Genomic DNA, 20,653 nt, shown 5'->3' on the forward strand with positions numbered 1-20,653 from the left:
ATCTCAGGGGAAAAACATTTGGGAAGGGGAAGATGAGGGAATGAGTCAAAGATATTATTGAGCTCGACAGTCAAAAGTTAAATTATTCCCTGATTTTGATCATTCTGAAAAAAACTCCTTAGTTAAGTCCCAACTAGTGCACACACCAAATCAAGAACCAAATCCATTTCTTGTCAATAATATACACCAAAAAACAACTCAGGTGTACTGAGGCAGATATAATAAGCACAGCCTCAAGTAGATAGATCATCATTCTGGTTTCTCACTTATTTACATACAACCTTTGAAGGAGGATCTTCACCAGTCACCAACACGACCATATCCACTCAAAACCAAAACCGAGAGCCCCAAGAAACCCAAACAGGATCTTTAGATTACATGTTTTTGTCCCTAATTATATCCCTCAAATAAACTTTTTTTCTTTTAACAATCAGAGTTCCTTCTCTTTTGTATCCTAATTCTATTCACCTGGAGTAATAGAATTACAAGAAGAGAAACAAAAGAACAAAAAAAACAAACTGAAATCCCCACTCCAAACTTGGGGCAGGACTGTTTTTAGTTGTTCTGAGAAAAATTACCTGACAAGACTTTGTCACGACTGCCAAAACAGCTCATAATCCTTACTATACAACGAGCGGTCTTGTATCTCCAGGTTTGCTACATGTCGATTTATGAGCTGCGATTGCATTATCTTACACACGACCAGTCCTGCTGGGAATATCCACCATTCACTTTCACCCCTGCATCCCCCAAAAAGGTACAGACATCACAAACCCAACAAACAAAACATAAGATTGTCACAGAGAAAGGTACAACTTTGCATAGTAGTAAAACTCACATGTTTATATTCCACGGCTGAAATGGGATTTTCTTGCTAGCTGATGATTCACTATGATAATGAACATATCCGCAGAGAAAAGCCACAAACTGTCACAGAACCAAAACTCGTCAGATAATGTGAGACATGCAGCATGTTCTAAAGAATCAACACCCATAATGTCCACAGATATAACTATTATATTCATCCTCATGTGAACTGAACCACATTGCATTTCTCCACATAACAAGTTGTCAACAAAGAAAACTTACCACATTGACTAAGGACATGAAGTTCCACAATGCGTAAACACGTGCTAAGCCAGCAGAGCGTCTGGGTCCATGACTGAATAAGGCATTAATCCCAGCGGGGAATGGCAGAAGCAAGCCGAGAGGTAATATAAACAAAGCCAAAAGTACATCCAGCAAAGAAATCGAATACAGCTGGAGGAGTGTGAGCAAGACTAGACTAAAATCTCCTAAAAGTAACATCGAGATAACTAAGCCAACCATATCCTGCAATACCAAAGACGATAACAGAGGGAAGAGACATTAAAATTCTAGAAAAGTTGAACGTCACAACATTTAAGAATACATTCATACCATAAAGATTTTGATTGGGTTCGTACCTGGTGGCCCACAGGTTTTGTGTTGTGAACTAAGAAAGAGAGAAGGAAAAACATATCTCTCTTCTCTTTCAGACTCGGTAAGCTGTCAAGGTCGATTATCCCTCCATAGTTCTTTCTGCGTGTCGTATAATCCTCGGTGTTTGAGTGGGGTTGGTTGAAGAGCCTACTCTCTCTCAAATGTGGTGGAGAATTTTCTTTATGTGCATTCACGCCATAACTAGAAGTTACAAAACCAAGACATCAAAAAGCAGCATAACTAGATACGAAGTGCACTACGAAAACATGATAAACAGTGACATCACAAAAGAAATCTTAAATTTCTAGAGTGATCAAGAAAGAATTGTGATCATCTTGTTTATCTAGATTTCTCAGTTCATATTTTCTATTCAACCTAAACCAGCATAGCACATACAGAAGAAAGAATGGTATCATGACTATTGTTACCACGAAATGGACATTAAGATAGAATAGATAGACAGACTGCATGCAATTTCTCATTCATTTACCGTGGCTGGATTTCAGTCCATGTTGTTTCACTGACACACTGAGGTGATGTTGGTTCACAATCCTCAACAGTATGAATCAAGAGACCATATTGGCAGTAACCACAAGCTGTAGTCTGGAACCAGGCCAGATCAACCCGTATGCCATGTGTTTCCAGAGCGGGATTAGCATGAGTTTCTAACCATCTCAGAACAGAATGAAATGTTGATCTCAGACGCCCACGGCGAACAAGACGTAATTGAGCATTTACACCAGCCACCAGTCTATACCAAGTAGTAGGCGAACCAAGCTGAGAAAGTAAAACAATGAGAAAGAATCGATACAACCTTTCATTTAACTGCTGAAACTGCTTCTCGTTAACTAAGGAACCAACCTGACTCATCAGACTGGTAAGAATGTTGTCATTTTGAAGTGAGAAAGGAGCCATGTAACTGCCATCACCACCAAACAATATGGGCATTGGAAACCTTTGGTGAAGTCGAGGTGGAAGGTCTGTCCTTTTTTCATCCCCACCAAGGAAGAAATCCAGATACGCAAGCATCAAATCGGAGGTTGCAGCGACCTATATTAAAATAAATATATATATATATATATATACTAAACCTTACACCAACAAATCCTTGTAAACGGAATTAGATATTCTCAAAATGTGTAGTCCTGTTACCTTCAGACCCTCGTATAAAGCTCGGGAGCGACAGGAGCGTAAACAGGAGTGATCATATTCTGAACGTACAAACTCACGCAATTTTTGCAACTTCATCTTCCGCCGCCATTGCTGCCATGACCATGCGAGCGGATACGCAACTACTGAAAGAATACTATATATAGCACCTTCCCACCATTGATATGCAGCTATAGAGTTGATTTCGTCGACAAATGTGTTAAATGCAGCCTCATATCTAAAAAACCCAAAACCAATATAAAAATAGTTCAGAACCAAGGCCACTTATTAAGTATCTATAGACAAAACAATGAGAAACATTCCTAAATCAGCTTGAAATAAAATAACAAACAACTTACACTATCTCTTTAATCTCCTCCGGGGGAATGTGTGAGAGATGCCACGGTTCACTGAATGTATTAGGACCCATAAAATACATTCTATGCACATGACTCTGAGATTGCTCAGCTCTATTTGTTTCCAACACCTGACAAAGAATAACATTATAAACAGCAGCACAACACTGTAATATAAGGAGTGTTTGGCGGATTATTTCGCTGAATTATGTCTTTTGAACAAACATTACTTGCATCTGTAGTGAAATATCAGCAAATACAAAAAAGCATTCTACATTTGCTTATACATATGAACGCAGAAAGTAAGATGACCATGCAGTTTTTCTATATAATGTTTCAACACAAAGTAAATCATCTAACCTCATTAAGTGATTCCAGGAAAGGGAACGAATGATCTATTTGAGAGCCATGCTGTGTGGGAGCTGGGCCAGGTAAATCATCAACTCCAACAAATTTCATTCGTGCAACACTAAGTACAAGTGCTAAGAGGATGAGGAGACCCATCAGAAGAAGACCAAACAACCAAGGCCCACCAAATGTGTAAATTAACTCCTCGAGTGCGGTGTAACAGTGTGGCATGTGATACCTTTCCGATATGCATCGATATGGACATGGTGTCTCAGAAACACCACCTGTATTCCAAGGTTTATAGTTGAGACATAAGCATTTTCAGCATCAGTTTATAGGTCCTATATATTACCATAGCCAAACTTAAATCTTCAACCACACTTAAAATCTACAGACTTTGTAGTTGAACGGTTTGGTTTATTCATAAATCGTTACAAAATAAATAGAATAAAAATTCAGGCTTAGTAGTTGAACGGAAAACAAAACTTGTCACTGAAAGTTAGGAAAATTTATAGCGCATATGTAATACACAAGAGTTCAAGATATAAGTGAATGCTATTTATACCTCGAACTGTGACATAGACAGCACGAGTTGGAAGCTCATCAACCGGACAAGGACGACAAAGAGAAGGGTCGGATCCAGTAACATTCTTGAATGTACCAGATGGGCATTCCTGGAGAAAATAATAGAATTGTGAATACAGTGAGCTTCGAAACGTAAAATAAAATTCAATCGTGGTAAGGGAACAAAAGGCAAATAGAAATTTCGCCTCAGTGATATGATAGAGCAGGAAAATGTTGTACTAAGTTTTCCTAACCTTGCAAAATATACCGTGGAGTCCCTTCGGACAAGCCGTCCCAGTTATTGTACCATTTTTGCCATAAAAACCATCATCCGCTGCTGCTCCCCCTCTACGATTACAATTAAAAACAATAGTAAATGTGATAGGCTGGAATACGATATCCAATAACAAAATAGACATTGGAAATGCAGTTAATGACAGAAAACACATTAACGATCATGGGAACAGCACATGTATATAGAGGACATACCGTGCATGAATTATTCCTTTTACACTAGCAATTGGCTGGTATATGTCCCCAGTAGGAATGTTTGACCAATGAAAATGAATCCTCCCACCTCCGCCACCACCACCACCACCAGGACTGCCAGACCCACCACCACTTGAGAGAAGAGATGACTCTCCTAAAATAAGATAACGCAGGAACAAAAGGACTGTTCCCCCAGAACCACCCCCAGGAGCTACAATAGAACCGTTTTCATCTCTACTCAAACGTTTGACACTTTCTCCATCAACCCTAATTGAGCCTTCAAGCGATAAACCAGATAGAGGCTGCTCCATTGAACCAATCACTGACCAGATTGAAAGGAAAACAAAGAACAGGTTAAAAGGTATCATCTTTAAAGTAGTAAGCTCTCATGGGAACAGCATGTACGAGTGTATGGCCTAAATCATGACAAGCTTCTACACTGTTAATGGGATATTAAATAAACTTGTGACGAAATAACAAAATATAATTTGCCAAATATTTGACACATGGAATACGAATCTAGTCAATAGTCTACATCAAACATTTGCATCAATTACACAACCTAATCTCTCAAGTTTACTAGAACAGAATCATCAAAATATCTGACGTTTCATACCTACAATACCACCACCAGCAGATGAATAACCAGGGCTAAAATCGCCACTTCCACTGCCAAGCTCACAAGGGAGATTTGCATTTCCATATGTAATTCCACCTTCAACACAGCTGTTATTGTAACAAACACGCCCCCCTTTACCACCATGTCCACCACCACTGCCAAAGCCATTTCCAAGCAATTTACCTTCACCTACGCCACCTCTACAACCTGTGAAACATATGTGTGTTGCTACGTAAACATCTTAAAAAGACCGTAAGATTATATCTTCTTTCTCCCTATATGGAGGTAGCACCTTAAATCTTATATTGGAGGAGTAAGCCAAGGACATGCCCATACGAAATGTAGAAGTATGATGCGCGATCAAAACAAAATCCAAATAAAAAGTAGTTATTGTTACCCATTCCACTGGCACTAATCTCTCCAGAGGGTTCAAGGGTTACAGTTTTTGCCCGGTGGAAATGAACTACTGATCCTTTAATGAAACCTTCGACGAGAATATCCTCAACTCGGCATATCTAGAAAGAAAGAAATTATCAGAGTTTTCAAGTTAGAGCATACAATACAAGTTAAAGAATGGTTGAAATACCTGTAGAGTAAAGGACAGAGATGCATTCACATTGCAATCCTCTGGAGGATTCAGTAGTTCATAAGGGCAATCTTGTCGTTCACAATAGAGCTTTGGTGTACTGCAACGGATATGAGTTCAAATATTGTTAGCTTTTATATCCGAAGAATATTGCACACAAACTAACCATAAATATGACATTTTTCTTCAAACTCACACAGCATCTCTGGACGCATTCAGTAGAGGAGCACGCAAGATAGACCCAGGCCCAACCTTCAATTGCCAGGAAAAAAAATCATTAACTCCTACATGGCCAAATCAAGTACCTTTCTATATTTGTTATACAACAGCCAATATGGCCTTTAAAGGAGACCAATAGTCACATTATGCCTATATTCATTACATTTTCAGAGCTATAAACACAAACTATTTTTGATTCACAAAATATAAGATGTCAACTAATGCAGGATTGTCACCAAACTAACAAAAGGAAACCCCTTACATAAATCCGGTAAAACAGTGACAAAACAAGCCGTTGTGCTTCAATTGAATCCCCTGGTCCAGTTAGATTCAAGAAACCTTGTCCATGGACTCCAAGATTTGCATTTGACCGAATGACAGATGATCCCTATATTTGGATAGAGAGGTCACACACAAAAATTAGATGCGACGCTATGTCACAAATTACTTTTAAGGAGAAAAACTATGACATGAGTTTGTGAGTACCCTAAGAACGAATAAATTGCTAGCCTCAAGCATGGAAGTTGAAACAGTTGTATCTCCTCCTCCTCCATCTAAATGCAATTCTGAGTTCCACATCAAGAACATCTTGACAGTCATGCGTAATGCCCCGTAAACCTGATGCATACCAATAAACATAAACATGATGAACAAGTGATTAACATGAATACCAAAACAGTACATGGAGTGTGAAGAACGGCCAGGTAAGCCAAGAGTGAAGCAGATCTTAGCAACAGAAAGAAATATTCATATCTGACGTAGACAGACACAATGCTGTTGCATCCCCATTTTCTAAAAAGGTAGAGAATCAGGATAATACTCACCTTGATGGTAGAATCACTCATTAAGAGTTCTTCTGCCAACAACTCAAATACTGATGTACCATAATGAGCTAATCCGAAGCTCAAAACACCACCGCACAACAAACTAATTTGTCCTTGAACCTACATATTGAGTTCTGTTTGAGTACTCCAATTCATCAATTTTGCAAGATAATATGCTGAAAAACAAGAGTTCCACTAAATACCTTTTAAGAAAACATATATAGAGGCGACACAACAGACACTAGATATACAAAATAAAAGATAGTAATCTTTGTAAATACGATCACAAATAGTGCTAACATAAACACTGCAAGGAGAAAGATCAGTAAGCCTACAAAGCCCATGTACTGGATATTTATTTTCTAAATACCTGGACACGACTCCATAACAGAGGACAAGTTGCGCGTGCTTTATCCTGAATATAAACATTGGTCCAAAGTGGCTGGAATGGAAATTCTAAGAGAAGCGTATACGTGTCTGTTGTCTGATTGTAGTTGCTAACGAAAAGGCTTCGGGGAACAGCATCATATAGAGTTCCAGCAGCACCCGAGTTATCTGGACATCCGATACTGTATCCGCCTGTGTTTAGGAAGATAAGATCAGTTTACATGATTGTTAATGTTAGGCAAGCACGTATTGGTTATACTGGCTCAAAACAAAAACCGTGAATCAAATGAGCAAATGTAAACAAAATAACCAAGTAAAGAGAATCGAACCATGCACAAAAATCTTCGGGTCATCATGCCTACTAAAAATATCGACAGATACTCTTCCACCACCCCCACCACCATAACCACTCCCACCACATGCACTGATCTTTCCAATTCCAGTCCTGCACTTCAAATAACAGCAAAGCAGAGGATGCTAGCTAAAATCAATTTACCAAGAATCTAAGAAGACAAAAGGCTCACTACCAACCTTTTAAAATAAGCAAAGAAAATGAGTTGTTTCATGTGTATCATACAACAGCAGACAACACATTTTGGAGAGATATGAGCAAGATCTAAATTCTTTCGAAATATATATTGTCATAAATAAGATTCATGCTTAATCACATACTTCCAATTGAGAACAGAAACTCACATTTCTAGAATATTATTATGAAACGAAAGTGCAATTTTGTATCATTTCTAGAAACTCAACTTGTCCTAAGGTAAGATTATGATCTTAAGAAAATATCAGGACCAAGCAAGTACTGTAAATTTTGCATTCCCTGCTGACTATAAGTAATTTAAAATATATGCATTTAATCTAATTAACAGCTAGTGAAAGAGAGCATAGAAACGAAAGTTGATTACATCTTGTATGCCTTGATGTAGATGCTGCCACCAGATCCACCACCGCCTTTGGCTCCTCCATAGCCTCCGTTTGCCAAAAGGCTTCCGTTAACATCCAGAAGCTGCAGAATATCCATCTTCACTTTCCCACCTCCTCCTCCTCCATAATCAATCTCTCTACTAGTTGACCCTCCTTTACTACCATAGCTCCACGGCTTCTGCAGAGTCGACCAAGAGTATGCATCACCTCCCCACACATCTTCAGGTAGCTTCTTAGTGTCAGTCAAACAACAAGCGCCTCTACCACCATGTCCACCACCAGCACCATCAATCCCCTGCGGTGTCCCACTGGTCTGTGGCGGAGGGCTCCCAGCTAACCCCGTCGTGTTCACCGCCGACCCATTAGCAAAGCTAGCATTACCAGCTGTAAGCTCCAATGTCCCAGCGACAATTGTAGATTCCGCTCCCAAAGAGAAGTTTCCAGAAACATTGATAGCTATAGAACAACCAGGGATCGGGCAGTGAAACCTAACACCAGGCAGGATGATAAAATTCCCCTTCCCAGCTATATACACATCGTGCGTAAGGTTCAAATCGGCGACAATCTTACAAGTAGTATCCAAAAACCCAACGCCGCCGAGATCCTCGCTACAAGATACCGACGGTCCATGCGGTGGTGGCGGTGGCGGAGCAGGCGGAGAGTAGTCCTGATGGAAAAGTAACGACTCTGAATCTGAGTCCAAATCGGAATCAGAACCCGATTTCGGTTCCACAATGGTAAATCGATAGCTTGAACTAGGGTTTACGGCCAAAACCGCAAGAGCGACCAAGACGAAGACGCAGCAAAATTGAAATCGAGCCATCCACTAGTATCAAGAGTCATCACAGACGAAGTCTACTAAGGTTTTCGATTCAACCCCAATTCGGATCATTGAGAAGAATAAACTGGAAAAACCAACCTCAGAGACACAAATTCACAAACAAACCTTCTCTTCTAAATCTCCAACACACAACAACACTTATGCATACATCAACATACGCATGTATACGTATTTTAGTCGTCTCGTTGAAGAAGAAAAGCGCATAAACCTTCACCGAAAAATGGGGTCTTAGAGAGAGAAGTGGTGCTTTTCCTTTCTCGGAGGAGAGAGAAAGAGAGGGAAGGGAGCTTCCAAGAAGAAAAGAAAACACAGGTTGGAACGGAGAGTAGTTACGATCTGGTACGTGCAAGTTCACCGTAATCAGGTAAATCTTAACAAATCATACTACGCCACGTCATTCTTTAGATTGCTCTAAAAGGAAATACTACTGTGCATCGTGGTTCACATGGAACTGGATGTGGCAGCGGTATCCTAATTTATTTTGACATCGAATTAAATTAGGACACGTGTCTAACTACGTTTAATTACTCGCTTTGCTGTTGGATATTAAGGGGTTAATGACTTGGTTTTTAAAATTTTTAAAACGTCAGGAGTTACGTTCGGACATTGAAAGGTGTTAAGAATTGGGCTTTGATGGGCCCTGTTTGTGAAGGAGTTTGATATGGACGCGCCAAGATTTGAGCGTGAGTGTTTTTTGTTTGATATTGAGAAACAGAATGCGTGTGACCTGGACGAAGTAAAAACAAAAATTAAACAAATCTGGCTGGCCCAATAGAAAACTAGCAGCATTATCAACACCAACATTTTAATCCATCACACCAATCTTTCAATCACTTCGATTTTCACGTTCTAAATGCAAAATGGTATTTTTTTTCTAATGTCAATGTATGGTTCACCCAAAATGATAAGGTACTGTTGTGTATGCTAATTTCTAAACAACTTTATAGCTTCAAAGCATATGAAATCCAAAATTAGATTTTAGTGATTAGACTACATGTATTGGGGACACTCTATGTTCAAAGTAAGAGATTGTGCATGGTCAGCAAAAACTAATTTAAACTAGTGGGATACGTGATGTATAATCTGATATTACGTGGTTTATTGGTTGGTACCAGAGTTAAAAACAAATGCAATTTGACTCGTATATGACTCATCATGCTGACTTCTTCAATAAGACAATTGTAGTAGATATATTTAATATAGAAAAATGGGTATATAATGTTATAAACTTAATCTTATCTGACCAACAATATTCAACTGGATTATATTTTTTCCCCCAGAAAAGGATTTTATTGCATTAAACTTAAAACGTTTACAAAGTAAGGTATAGAAGAGAGTAATATGATCTTCACTAACAACATTCATTACTGGAAAAATTATATATATAATCCATTCGGAGCCATTTCGTTGAAGTGCTTTAAAGTATTCAACTAAATTATTTCGTGAAGTGGTTCGGATAAATTATATTTGGATAATATTTCGAAGAATTTACCTTAGGTCTTAAAACTCGTTGTGTTATTTACTGAAACGAAATGGATTCAATTTTTTTTTGTTGTATACATGTAGGTTATTGAACAACCCACCAATAGCCGTGACTATCGGAGACTGCGGATCAGGCTACGGTCAGGTCGAATTTACAGTCATTTGACGCCTTTAAAAACTAATTACGCGAGAAAATCGGTTCTAGCTGCTAACTTTTTATTTGTTGTTGCCTTTCATTGAAAAAAAAAAAACTCATAATACAAAGACGAGCCATCTCTGATTAGATCTACACTTCTCCTCGCACCAAAATTTTGCCAGTTTTCGTTCCTTTGTTCATAACATTTTCGCGGATTCCAAATGGATTTCATGAAGGTCTTCGATCAAACTGTTCGAGAGATGTGGGTTTTCCGTTTTCTCTATCGATCCAAATCCGTAGATCTTTGGTTTTATATATTTTTTCGATTGATCTCGATTCGTTTTCAATTACAGAAAAAGGGAGGTGAATCTGAAAGTTTTGAAGGTCCCTGAGATGGAGCAAAAGGTGAATTTATTTGATTCGTATCCATATGTGCAAATTGTATCCATGATTACTAGGCAAAATGATCGAAAACTTTCTATAGATTTAGCTATTGCACGAAAATAAAAATTGCTAGATCGAAAATCGACACTAATCCTGAATATTTGAGCTGGATTTGTTATGTTTCTGTGTTCGGATGCTGAGTTTCTTCACAGTTGCTATTTCCTAGAGATTAGATCCATCTTTGGGACTCACAAATATCGAGTTCATATTTCTATAGAAGATAAGCTTGAGCCGTCATGTAAACTTAAATTGGCGGCAATGTTTCATGGATTTTGAGTTTGATCATCTCTTCAAATTCAGTATTATGTGATACCCTTTCATAATTATATATGGCTATGTTTAGTACAGGTATTGGATGCTACAGATAATGAGCCTTGGGGTCCCCATGGTACTGCATTGGCAGAGATAGCTCAGGCCACGAAGAAATTGTAATCTCTGGCTTCATTTTCGTGATTCTACTTGGAAATATTTTTTTGATTTGCTATTGCTTAACATGTGCACTTGCCATATGTTTAGCTCGGAGTGCCAGATGGTTATGAGTGTTTTGTGGACTAGACTAAGTGAGACAGGAAAAGATTGGCGATATGTCTACAAGGTGAGTATCTTCTTGACGTTTTCCTACTGTATTTGGAAGTTTATAGTTTTGTTGTGTCCTGAGGTTTTTCTATTTCATTTCCTGCCAGGCATTGGCTGTTATTGATTATCTGATTTCGAATGGATCAGAACGAGCGGTTGATGAGATTATTGAGCATACTTACCAAATATCTGTCAGTTTATTTCTCTTTACATATTGATATGCAGTTCTCTCTAAGATTGTGTTTTTTTTACTGACTAGATCTTTGTCATCCATGTAGTCACTCACAAGTTTTGAGTATGTTGAACCAAATGGGAAAGATGTGGGAATCAACGTGAGAAAGAAGGCGGAAAACATAGTCGCTCTTTTAAATAATAAAGAGAAAATCTCAGAAATCAGAGACAAAGCAGTAGCAAATCGTAACAAGTTAGTTTTTACACAAGTGGAAATAATTGGTCTGACCGTTCTTCTTTCTACTTTGCCTTAAATCGTTTTTTTCTGCCTCCAATTAGGTATGTTGGCCTCTCATCAACGGGAATAACATATAAATCTGGTTCCTCAGCTTCATTTGGTGGTAGTTTTCAAAGTGGTTCAAGCAATTTTGACAGCTACAAGGATAGAGATTCCAGAGAAGACAAGAATGACTACGAGTCTTTTCAAAAGTCAAGACGTGGTGTTAAAACTGAGGAGCAAAGCTACACTTCTAAGAAGAGTTTTTCACGCTATGGCAGGTTTATGTCAACCCCATTCATTTTCTGATGTTCGTTACATATTTTGGGTAGACTATGGGAGTTTTCTTTTCCAAAAGAGGCTGCTTGTTTGCTTTTCTTTTCTTATTTCTGGTTTGGTTTATGACTCATTAGTCTCATTTTGTGTACCATTTTTCTGATGTCGAGTAAATTAATCGTGCAATCTTGCTCACTCGATTCCAATTCTGAATGTGCAGCACGGACCATGACAATCTATCCAGTGGTAAAAAGTCACCCGATTCTGCCAAACATAGGTCATATGTATCTGCAGCTCCTTCAAACAACGATGATGATTTTGATGATTTTGATCCACGGGGAACTTCCAGTAATAGTATGTTTCTCTCTACGACTGCTGAGTTTGCAGATTGTTTATCATTCATTCGGGAGAAAGTTGGTTTGATAAACATGTATTTATGATAGACATATGTGCATGTCTTACCTGTATGGTTTTTATTTTTGGCAGAGCCATCCACAGGCAGTGCCAACCAAGTGGACCTTTTTGGAGGAGATCTGATTGGTGACTTCTTGGATTCTGGGCCAACAGAAACATCTTCCACCAACAACAACGAGAACTTTCAAGAGGCGGACTTGTTTGCTGATGCAGCTTTTGTATCAGCCTCGGCTCAGGGAGCTGAATTTGGGTCACAGACACAGGTGGTGACTTCTTTCATCTAAGCTAGTATGCAGCTTTTAACAATGGAAAATTCCCTTATTAACTGTCCAGTTATGTGATGCAATTTCTCGCTAATTGACAAAAACGTTTGTCTGTTGAAGTCGTTCTTTACACCTCACAATTACTTGTGCTGTTGAATCGTTGACTGATGTGTTTCCGCATTTCTGTTTCTACAGAAACAAGTTGATCTTTTCTCTGCGTCTGAACCTTCTGTCACAGTTTCTTCAGCTCCTCCGACGGTTGATCTCTTTGCATCTTCTGAATCAGTTGTAAGCCCAGAAGCCAAGATATCAATACCTGAGTCTATGGCTACTCCCAACATTGTTGACCCATTTGCTGCAGTTCCTATGGATAATTTTGATGGATCAGATCCTTTTGGTGCCTTCACTTCCCACTCGGCTTCAGTTTCTACAGGTCCACAAGCTCCAAGTGTACATGGGAGTGCAACAAACACCACAAGCCCGCTGTCTTTCGCAGACTCGAAGCCACAACATTTGCAAAAGAAAGATCCTTTCCAGGTGAAATCAGGAATTTGGGCAGATTCGCTGAGCCGTGGACTGATTGATCTCAATATAACTGCTCGTAAGTCGTTACTTCCTCTTCTATCGAGAACTCTCTCATTTGATCTGCACTATAAGAAAAAAATGTTTTATTTTCTCATTAGATGCAGTCAAACCCAAAAGGTATAGTTGTTCGATTACATTCCAACTATTTTTCAAACAGTACATTCTACAAATCAAAATTCTTAGCTCACATAAAGTTCCAGTACCATGTAGCTTGTTTGCATGGTGTCACGACAAAGAAATTGTTGGGTTTTAGTTTCTAAGTTCGATTTTAGTCCTGATTATTATTTTCCCTGTAACCAGCCAAAAAAGCTTCTCTAGCTGATGTGGGTGTTGTGGGGGATCTGAGCAATGAAGATGGGAACAAAGCATCTGCTGCATCGTACTACTCAGGCTGGTCCATGGGTGCAGGATCCGGGCTTGGTAAAACTGGCCTATACAGTACACAGCAGCAGCAGCAACAACAACAACAACAACAAGCACCTGATATCTCAGACGATTTCTTCTCCAGCCTCAGTAACCAAAGGTACCAATCTGGTGGCTTTAAGCAGTGAAATTGTCTGTGATTTGGTGTTGAGATGAAAAGGCATATCAAGTTTGATTCTACATTCCATACTGGAAATGTAAGTTTTTTTAATGGGTTTGTTGTTCTTGCACTTCATTCATGGGACAATCTGGTCGGTGACTGATGTGCCATTGTTGTTGTGGCGTTTACTTTGGGTTTAAATGAGAGAGAGAAGAATTGTCTTTATGTTTTTTTTGATAAGAGAGTACTTTTATTATTGGTTTAAAGTTTCGATTTGTTCATAGAACAAAAGTATATGTATCTCTTCCCACTCAACAAATATTTTTTTTATCGCGTGTGATTCTTAATCCGAAAGAGACTCCAACTTTCTTCTCAGTTGTTTTATTCACATTCATATTGACCAAGTTCATTCTTAGTGATTATGTTAACACTAATCTTATCTTACACAATTTAGTTCTCCGGTCACGAATGATTAAAATATAGAATAGTCTTATCTACAAAGAAAATGAGTAGTTGTGACAAAAAAAAATAGTCCAACACCAAAATAAAAAATGTCATCTCTTCACTGGTTTCCCAATATCTTCATCGTTGTCGTCGTCTTCTTCTCCTTGAGAAGTTCACAAGTTGTACTAGAAGAAGAAGAATCCACAGTCGTTGGATACGGCTACGTCGTTAGATCAGTGGGCGTTGATTCTAACCGGCAAGTTTTGACGGCGAAGCTTGATCTGATAAAACCATCGTCCGTTTACGCACCAGATATTAAATCGCTTAATCTTCATGTCAGGTCATTATAATCTCCTCTCTCAAACCAATCTCCAAAAAAACTAAATTTAGCAAGTTTTTCAAACTAATTTAAAATGTGCGATTATATAGGAAAGTTTTCGCCATTATGATTATGTATATATATGTGCAGCTTGGAGACAAGTGAGCGTTTGAGAATCAGAATCACAGACTCTAGTCAACAAAGATGGGAGATACCGGAAACCGTTATTCCTCGTGCCGGAAACCACTCTCCTCGCCGTTTCTCAACGGAGGAAGACGGAGGAAACTCTCCGGAGAACAATTTCTTAGCAGATCCCTCATCGGACTTGGTTTTCACTCTCCACAACACGACGCCGTTTGGTTTCTCCGTCTCCCGACGTTCCTCCGGCGATATCCTCTTCGACACATCGCCGGATTCATCAGATTCAAACACTTACTTCATCTTCAAAGACCAATTCCTTCAACTATCATCCGCGTTACCGGAAAACAGATCGAATCTGTACGGAATCGGAGAGCACACGAAGCGATCGTTCAGGCTAATTCCCGGTGAGACCATGACTTTGTGGAACGCCGACATCGGCAGCGAAAATCCGGATGTCAACCTTTACGGATCGCACCCGTTTTACATGGATGTAAGAGGATCAAAGGGAAACGAGGAAGCAGGGACGACTCATGGGGTTCTCTTGCTGAACAGCAATGGAATGGATGTGAAGTATGAAGGACATCGGATAACTTACAATGTGATTGGAGGCGTCATTGATCTCTATGTGTTCGCGGGACCATCGCCGGAGATGGTCATGAATCAGTACACTGAGCTTATTGGAAGACCTGCCCCTATGCCTTACTGGTCATTTGGTAAGAGACATTGCTCTGTTCATTTTGTTTGCTTAAAGTTTAGTCCATAGCATTATGAGATCATATACTTGTTTGTGTGAACTGAGATGTGTGTTTTGCTTTGATTTTGTGAAGGATTTCACCAATGTAGATATGGGTACAAGAATGTATCAGACCTTGAATATGTAGTTGATGGATATGCAAAAGCTGGAATACCTCTTGAGGTGATGTGGACTGACATTGATTACATGGATGGGTACAAAGACTTCACTTTGGATCCTGTAAATTTCCCGGAGGACAAGATGCAATCATTTGTCGATACACTTCACAAGAATGGTCAGAAATACGTGCTGATCTTGGATCCCGGTAAACATTCGTATACTATCTCTAGTCTCTAGTGTCTTCATCAATTTGATTCAAGCCATTAATTCTATAGGTATTGGTGTGGATAGCTCTTATGGGACATATAATAGAGGAATGGAAGCTGATGTTTTCATAAAAAGAAATGGTGAGCCTTATCTTGGTGAGGTTTGGCCCGGAAAAGTATACTTCCCCGACTTCTTGAATCCAGCTGCTGCAACTTTCTGGAGCAACGAAATCAAGATGTTCCAGGAGATTCTCCCTTTGGATGGTCTGTGGATTGACATGAATGAGTTATCAAATTTCATAACTTCGCCTCTATCCTCTGGATCTTCACTCGATGATCCTCCTTACAAGATCAACAATTCAGGGGATAAAAGGCCGATAAACAATAAGACAGTACCCGCAACATCTATCCATTTTGGAAACATTAGTGAATACGATGCGCATAACTTGTATGGGCTCTTGGAAGCTAAAGCCACTCACCAAGCTGTGGTGGATATAACGGGAAAGAGACCGTTTATTTTGTCAAGATCCACGTTTGTAAGCTCGGGGAAATACACGGCTCACTGGACTGGTGATAATGCTGCAAAATGGGAGGATTTGGCTTACTCAATCCCCGGAATCCTCAACTTTGGCCTGTTTGGGATTCCAATGGTTGGAGCTGATATTTGCGGTTTCTCACATGATACCACCGAGGAATTATGCCGTCGATGGATCCAGGTAGAGTGATTAATTCTCAGACATAACCTGTAGATTTCTTCATGAGTTCATGATCTAACTCTGGATCTTAGATTATCAGCTTGGAGCTTTTTACCCTTTTGCAAGAGACCATTCGTCCCTTGGTACCGCCAGACAAGAACTATACCTCTGGGATTCAGTTGCTTCTTCTGCAAGAAAGGTTCTCGGCCTCAGAATGAGACTGCTCCCACATCTCTACACATTGATGTATGAGGCTCATGTCAGCGGCAACCCAATCGCGCGCCCGCTCTTCTTCTCATTTCCTCAAGACACTAAAACCTATGAGATTGATTCCCAGTTCTTGATTGGTAAAAGCATAATGGTTTCTCCAGCGCTGAAGCAAGGGGCGGTAGCAGTGGATGCATATTTCCCTGCTGGAAATTGGTTCGATCTTTTTAACTATTCCTTTGCCGTTGGTGGAGATTCTGGCAAGCACGTTAGACTTGATACTCCCGCTGATCACGTCAACGTTCATGTTCGAGAAGGTAAATAGTATATTCTTTGATAGCCAGTTTTTAATAGCCAGAGTTGAGCTTGAACCGCGTGATTTTGGTTTAACATTGTGAATAGGTAGCATTGTGGCTATGCAAGGAGAGGCATTGACGACTAGGGACGCCAGAAAGACACCGTATCAGCTTCTAGTTGTAGCCAGCCGGCTTGAGAACATCTCCGGCGAACTGTTTCTTGATGACGGAGAAAATTTACGGATGGGAGCTGGAGGAGGAAACCGTGATTGGACCCTTGTTAAGTTCCGGTGCTATGTGACCGGAAAATCCGTTGTACTGAGATCAGAAGTGGTGAACCCAGAGTATGCGTCGAAAATGAAATGGAGCATCGGGAAAGTGACGTTTGTTGGGTTCGAGAACGTGGAGAACGTGAAAACGTACGAGGTTAGGACAAGTGAGAGATTGAGGAGTCCTAGAATCTCTCTTATAAAGACGGTTTCGGACAATGATGATCCGAGGTTTCTAAGTGTGGAGGTTTCTAAACTGTCGTTACTTGTTGGGAAGAAGTTCGAAATGAGACTGAGATTGACTTGAAGAAGTATATAAAGTATAAAACAATATTGATGGGAAATTGTGGATGCTTAATGAATAAGGAGTGAAGAAGAACATTTAGTAAAGAAAAGATTTCATGATTTTTATAAACTCCAAATCACATAGATTTGATTTTTTTTTTTTCTATTTTTGAGAAACAAATGTGACACAATTAATACTAGTGGATTAAATTTCTAAATTATGGTCAAATCCTTTATCAATGTAATAAAATTTTAAAGGAAACCAAATCAGAAAGAAAAAAATGAACGTCAGATATGATTCCGATATAACCCAAAAAGTCTACGCTACAACAGAGCAGCGGTCTAGTCTAACGCAAAATCCGTTTCGTCGTCTTCCTCGCTTTACTTTTCAATCTCCTCCTTCTCCATTAATCATCTCTTTCTCTCTCTCACGGATTCGTAAGTTAATCTCAGTGCTTCTCCGTCATCTTCGCATTATTGGTTCTTCCTTTTTCCCTGTAAGCTCGACACGTGGATTATTCCTCTGCTTTTTTTGTTTTCCCTTTTCGTGAAGATTCGTTTCCTGTATCTCCGTGAAGACTTGATGGAGTTAGTTTCTTAAAGTAGCTCCTTCTTAGATCCGAGTTTCGATTTGCTTCACTGGTGAAGAATTAGTGATTGATTCAACTAGATACTATCGATTTCGTTGGATTTGTACTGAAAACTTGGCTGATTTTGTTGATTCTGTCTTGCTGGTGAAGTCTCAAGCTACTTCGTGATTAGAGGAGGAGATCTGGATTTCTAGTTTTAGCAATTCATTTGACTTCCGAGTTTTCCAGAATCATTGAAGTGTTAGGCTTACTTGATTCAGATTCAGAACATAGCTTTAGATAACGTTAGAAGCAGAATCAGAATCTGCAAATCGGCTCTTTAGATTGCTGCTACTAGAAATTTGAAATTAGCTTTTGGTAGTGTTAAGGATGCAGAATAGGATTGTACAGTTGGAAGAAGGAAAAGAAAATGGAATCACAGTTCGATCAGGGCATTATAAAGGATTTCCATCGAAACTGCTACTTCTGCTAGGGTTGTTTCTTACATTTTCTGTTACTGTCTTCATCATTAGTGTATCTACTATCAAGTATACTGGAATACAAAGTGTAGTAACCACAGTCACTTCAAGCTTTGTGCCATGCCGTGAGGGGGAACCGAATAGTTTGAGTAAATGGATACAACCTCCTGCGGTTTTGATGCATAACATGAGCGATGAAGAGCTTCTTTGGCGTGCTTCTTTTTGGCCTCGTAGAAAAGAATATCCGTTTAAACGGGTTCCAAAGGTTGCGTTTATGTTCTTGACTAAAGGCCCCTTACCGCTTGCTTCGCTTTGGGAGAGGTTCTTGAAGGGTCACAAAGGGCTTTACTCGGTTTACCTTCATCCACACCCTTCTTTTACAGCCAAGTTTCCAGCTAGCTCTGTTTTCCACCGGAGGCAAATTCCAAGCCAGGTCTGCTTCTGCTTCTTCTAATCATCTTTCTGTTTCATTGACACCAATTACATATAGTATGAGAAAATGAATCTCTTGGATCAAATTTGGTTTCTTTAGAAGCCTTTTTGGCATATTGCCTTGACAGCCTTGTCAGATGTGATGTAGTCATTCCTATTGAAATATAGAACTCTTCATTGAGTGATTCGTTGGGATTACCAGTTGCAATAAGTATCAGAAAATGTAGCTCTTGAATCAAACTTGGTTTCTTAAGTAGTCTTTTGTTCAAGCAGTTTTTCTGATCACTTCTAAGCTAGTTGGTAATGTAACTTGATTTGATTGTAATTTGGATCATCTGCATTATTGCGCAGGTTGCAGAATGGGGGAGAATGTCCATGTGCGATGCAGAGAAGCGGCTTCTTGCCAACGCCCTGCTTGATGTGTCCAACGAATGGTTTGTTCTCGTCTCAGAGTCATGCATTCCACTCTACAACTTCACAACCATTTACAGCTACTTAAGCCGATCAAAACACAGCTTCATGGGTGCTTTTGATGACCCTGGACCGTTTGGGCGTGGCCGCTACAACGGGAACATGGAACCTGAAGTTCCCCTTACCAAATGGCGAAAAGGGTCTCAATGGTTTGAGGTTAACCGGGACCTGGCAGCTACCATTGTCAAAGACACATTGTATTACCCGAAATTCAAAGAGTTCTGCAGGCCTGCTTGCTATGTGGACGAGCATTACTTCCCAACAATGTTGACGATTGAGAAACCAACAGTCTTGGCTAACCGGAGCTTGACATGGGTGGACTGGTCGAGGGGCGGTCCCCACCCAGCTACGTTTGGGCGATCGGACATTACAGAAAACTTCTTTGGAAAAATCTTTGATGGAAGAAACTGCAGTTACAATGGTCGCAACACTTCCATGTGTTATCTCTTTGCGAGGAAGTTTGCTCCGAGTGCTTTGGAGCCTTTGCTTCACATTGCTCCCAAGATTCTTGGATTTTGAGTAGTTTAGTTATGTCTCTGAAGTCTGAACCTCTTGACATCAAATATTTTATTTTGTTTGTTGTGATACTAGTTTGGAAGAAATGAGATTTTAGTAGAGAGAACTAGGTTGCACGACAGGATAGTCATATGTAAACTTTATATTTCAAAGAATTACTATGCATAGATCAAATAGTCTTCTACTCTTTGGGACTATCTTTTCAGATGCATTATTGAATCACAAATTTGTTTTCTTTTTTCCTATTGTTGTGCCTTGATTTTCAGTCTTAAATCCCTCGAGGCTTTGACCCTTGTGCCTAAACTGTGTTTTTGTGTCTCTTAACCCATTTTCTTTGATTGTAGCAAGTTAGAAAATATGATTTGATTGTAACCAAGTTAAAATAACAGATCGTGTTTTATGTTAGTTCTATAGTGTCCTTGTTGCTAACTCGTTTTCTTTTATTCTAACAAGTTAGAAAGACGAACAAACTTTTCTTAACATAGACTATATTACATAAACTAGAATTGGTACATTGTTTACCGACCTGGAAGCCAAAAAAGGAAAGAACT

General features: G+C 39.5%; 4 protein-coding genes across 7 annotated transcripts; 3 read left to right on the forward strand and 1 right to left on the reverse strand.

The window, feature by feature from the left end:
• Positions 1-22: 22 nt before the first annotated feature.
• On the reverse strand, positions 23-9,081 carry AT5G11700 (ephrin type-B receptor). Of its 2 annotated transcripts, none has more exons than NM_001343210.1 (22): positions 7,914-9,081; positions 7,332-7,447; positions 6,986-7,194; positions 6,616-6,735; positions 6,278-6,409; positions 6,054-6,179; positions 5,769-5,824; positions 5,573-5,672; positions 5,384-5,501; positions 4,984-5,193; positions 4,368-4,689; positions 4,133-4,226; positions 3,880-3,988; positions 3,327-3,598; positions 2,970-3,097; positions 2,614-2,848; positions 2,323-2,511; positions 1,952-2,238; positions 1,446-1,662; positions 1,090-1,332; positions 839-927; positions 23-740 (listed from the first exon to the last, which is right to left on the reverse strand). In NM_001343210.1, exons 1-22 carry the CDS (start codon positions 8,753-8,755, stop codon positions 593-595), a joined length of 4,362 nt encoding a protein of 1,453 aa, NP_001318544.1. In that variant the 5' UTR covers positions 8,756-9,081; the 3' UTR covers positions 23-592. The 2 variants fall into 2 exon arrangements, with proteins under 2 accessions (NP_001318544.1, NP_196731.2); NM_121208.6 differs by having other exon boundaries at positions 98-740; positions 1,446-1,560; positions 7,914-9,048.
• Positions 9,082-10,032: 951 nt separating this feature from the next.
• Positions 10,033-14,303, forward strand: AT5G11710 (ENTH/VHS family protein). Of its 3 annotated transcripts, none has more exons than NM_001343211.1 (12): positions 10,033-10,097; positions 10,340-10,653; positions 10,745-10,796; positions 11,184-11,263; positions 11,352-11,430; positions 11,519-11,602; positions 11,690-11,835; positions 11,922-12,140; positions 12,356-12,489; positions 12,622-12,812; positions 13,008-13,413; positions 13,698-14,294. In NM_001343211.1, exons 2-12 carry the CDS (start codon positions 10,613-10,615, stop codon positions 13,946-13,948), a joined length of 1,683 nt encoding a protein of 560 aa, NP_001318545.1. In that variant the 5' UTR covers positions 10,033-10,097; positions 10,340-10,612; the 3' UTR covers positions 13,949-14,294. The 3 variants fall into 3 exon arrangements, with proteins under 3 accessions (NP_001318545.1, NP_001331892.1, NP_196732.2); NM_001343212.1 differs by lacking the exon at positions 10,033-10,097 and adding an exon at positions 10,202-10,223; NM_121209.6 differs by lacking the exon at positions 10,033-10,097 and having other exon boundaries at positions 10,250-10,653; positions 13,698-14,303.
• Positions 14,304-14,354: 51 nt separating this feature from the next.
• On the forward strand, positions 14,355-17,887 carry AT5G11720 (Glycosyl hydrolases family 31 protein). The gene is made up of 6 exons (NM_121210.4): positions 14,355-14,704; positions 14,834-15,537; positions 15,652-15,882; positions 15,953-16,599; positions 16,679-17,102; positions 17,188-17,887. Exons 1-6 carry the CDS (start codon positions 14,472-14,474, stop codon positions 17,655-17,657), a joined length of 2,709 nt encoding a protein of 902 aa, NP_196733.1. The 5' UTR covers positions 14,355-14,471; the 3' UTR covers positions 17,658-17,887.
• A 46-nt stretch (positions 17,888-17,933) lies between these two features.
• Positions 17,934-20,425, forward strand: AT5G11730 (Core-2/I-branching beta-1,6-N-acetylglucosaminyltransferase family protein). The gene is made up of 2 exons (NM_121211.4): positions 17,934-19,116; positions 19,467-20,425. Exons 1-2 carry the CDS (start codon positions 18,595-18,597, stop codon positions 20,103-20,105), a joined length of 1,161 nt encoding a protein of 386 aa, NP_196734.1. The 5' UTR covers positions 17,934-18,594; the 3' UTR covers positions 20,106-20,425.
• The last annotated feature ends 228 nt before the right edge of the window (positions 20,426-20,653 follow it).

This window comes from Arabidopsis thaliana, chromosome 5, assembly GCF_000001735.4.
Source record: "Arabidopsis thaliana chromosome 5, partial sequence".
In the NCBI taxonomy this organism is placed as follows: domain Eukaryota; kingdom Viridiplantae; phylum Streptophyta; class Magnoliopsida; order Brassicales; family Brassicaceae; genus Arabidopsis; species Arabidopsis thaliana.

Bases quoted from the DNA above. Each gene is read 5' to 3' on its own strand.
- AT5G11700 (NM_001343210.1), bottom strand. From the start codon at position 8,755: ATGGCTCGATTTCAATTTTGCTGCGTCTTCGTCTTGGTCGCTCTTGCG. The intron at 4,690-4,983 runs GTATGAAACGTC...CAATCTGGTCAG, and splicing joins TGCTGGTGGTGGTATTGTAG to TGATTGGTTCAATGGAGCAG. The intron at 1,663-1,951 runs GTAAATGAATGA...TGTAACTTCTAG, and splicing joins TGGACTGAAATCCAGCCACG to TTATGGCGTGAATGCACATA.
- AT5G11710 (NM_001343211.1), top strand. From the start codon at position 10,613: ATGGATTTCATGAAGGTCTTCGATCAAACTGTTCGAGAGAT. The intron at 12,490-12,621 runs GTATGTTTCTCT...TATTTTTGGCAG, and splicing joins ACGGGGAACTTCCAGTAATA to AGCCATCCACAGGCAGTGCC. The intron at 12,813-13,007 runs GTGGTGACTTCT...CTGTTTCTACAG, and splicing joins AATTTGGGTCACAGACACAG to AAACAAGTTGATCTTTTCTC.
- AT5G11720 (NM_121210.4), top strand. From the start codon at position 14,472: ATGTCATCTCTTCACTGGTTTCCCAATATCTTCATCGTTGTCGTCGTC. The intron at 14,705-14,833 runs GTCATTATAATC...ATATATGTGCAG, and splicing joins TCGCTTAATCTTCATGTCAG to CTTGGAGACAAGTGAGCGTT. The intron at 17,103-17,187 runs GTAAATAGTATA...CATTGTGAATAG, and splicing joins CAACGTTCATGTTCGAGAAG to GTAGCATTGTGGCTATGCAA.
- AT5G11730 (NM_121211.4), top strand. From the start codon at position 18,595: ATGCAGAATAGGATTGTACAGTTGGAAGAAGGAAAAGAAAATGGAATC. The intron at 19,117-19,466 runs GTCTGCTTCTGC...ATTATTGCGCAG, and splicing joins GGAGGCAAATTCCAAGCCAG to GTTGCAGAATGGGGGAGAAT.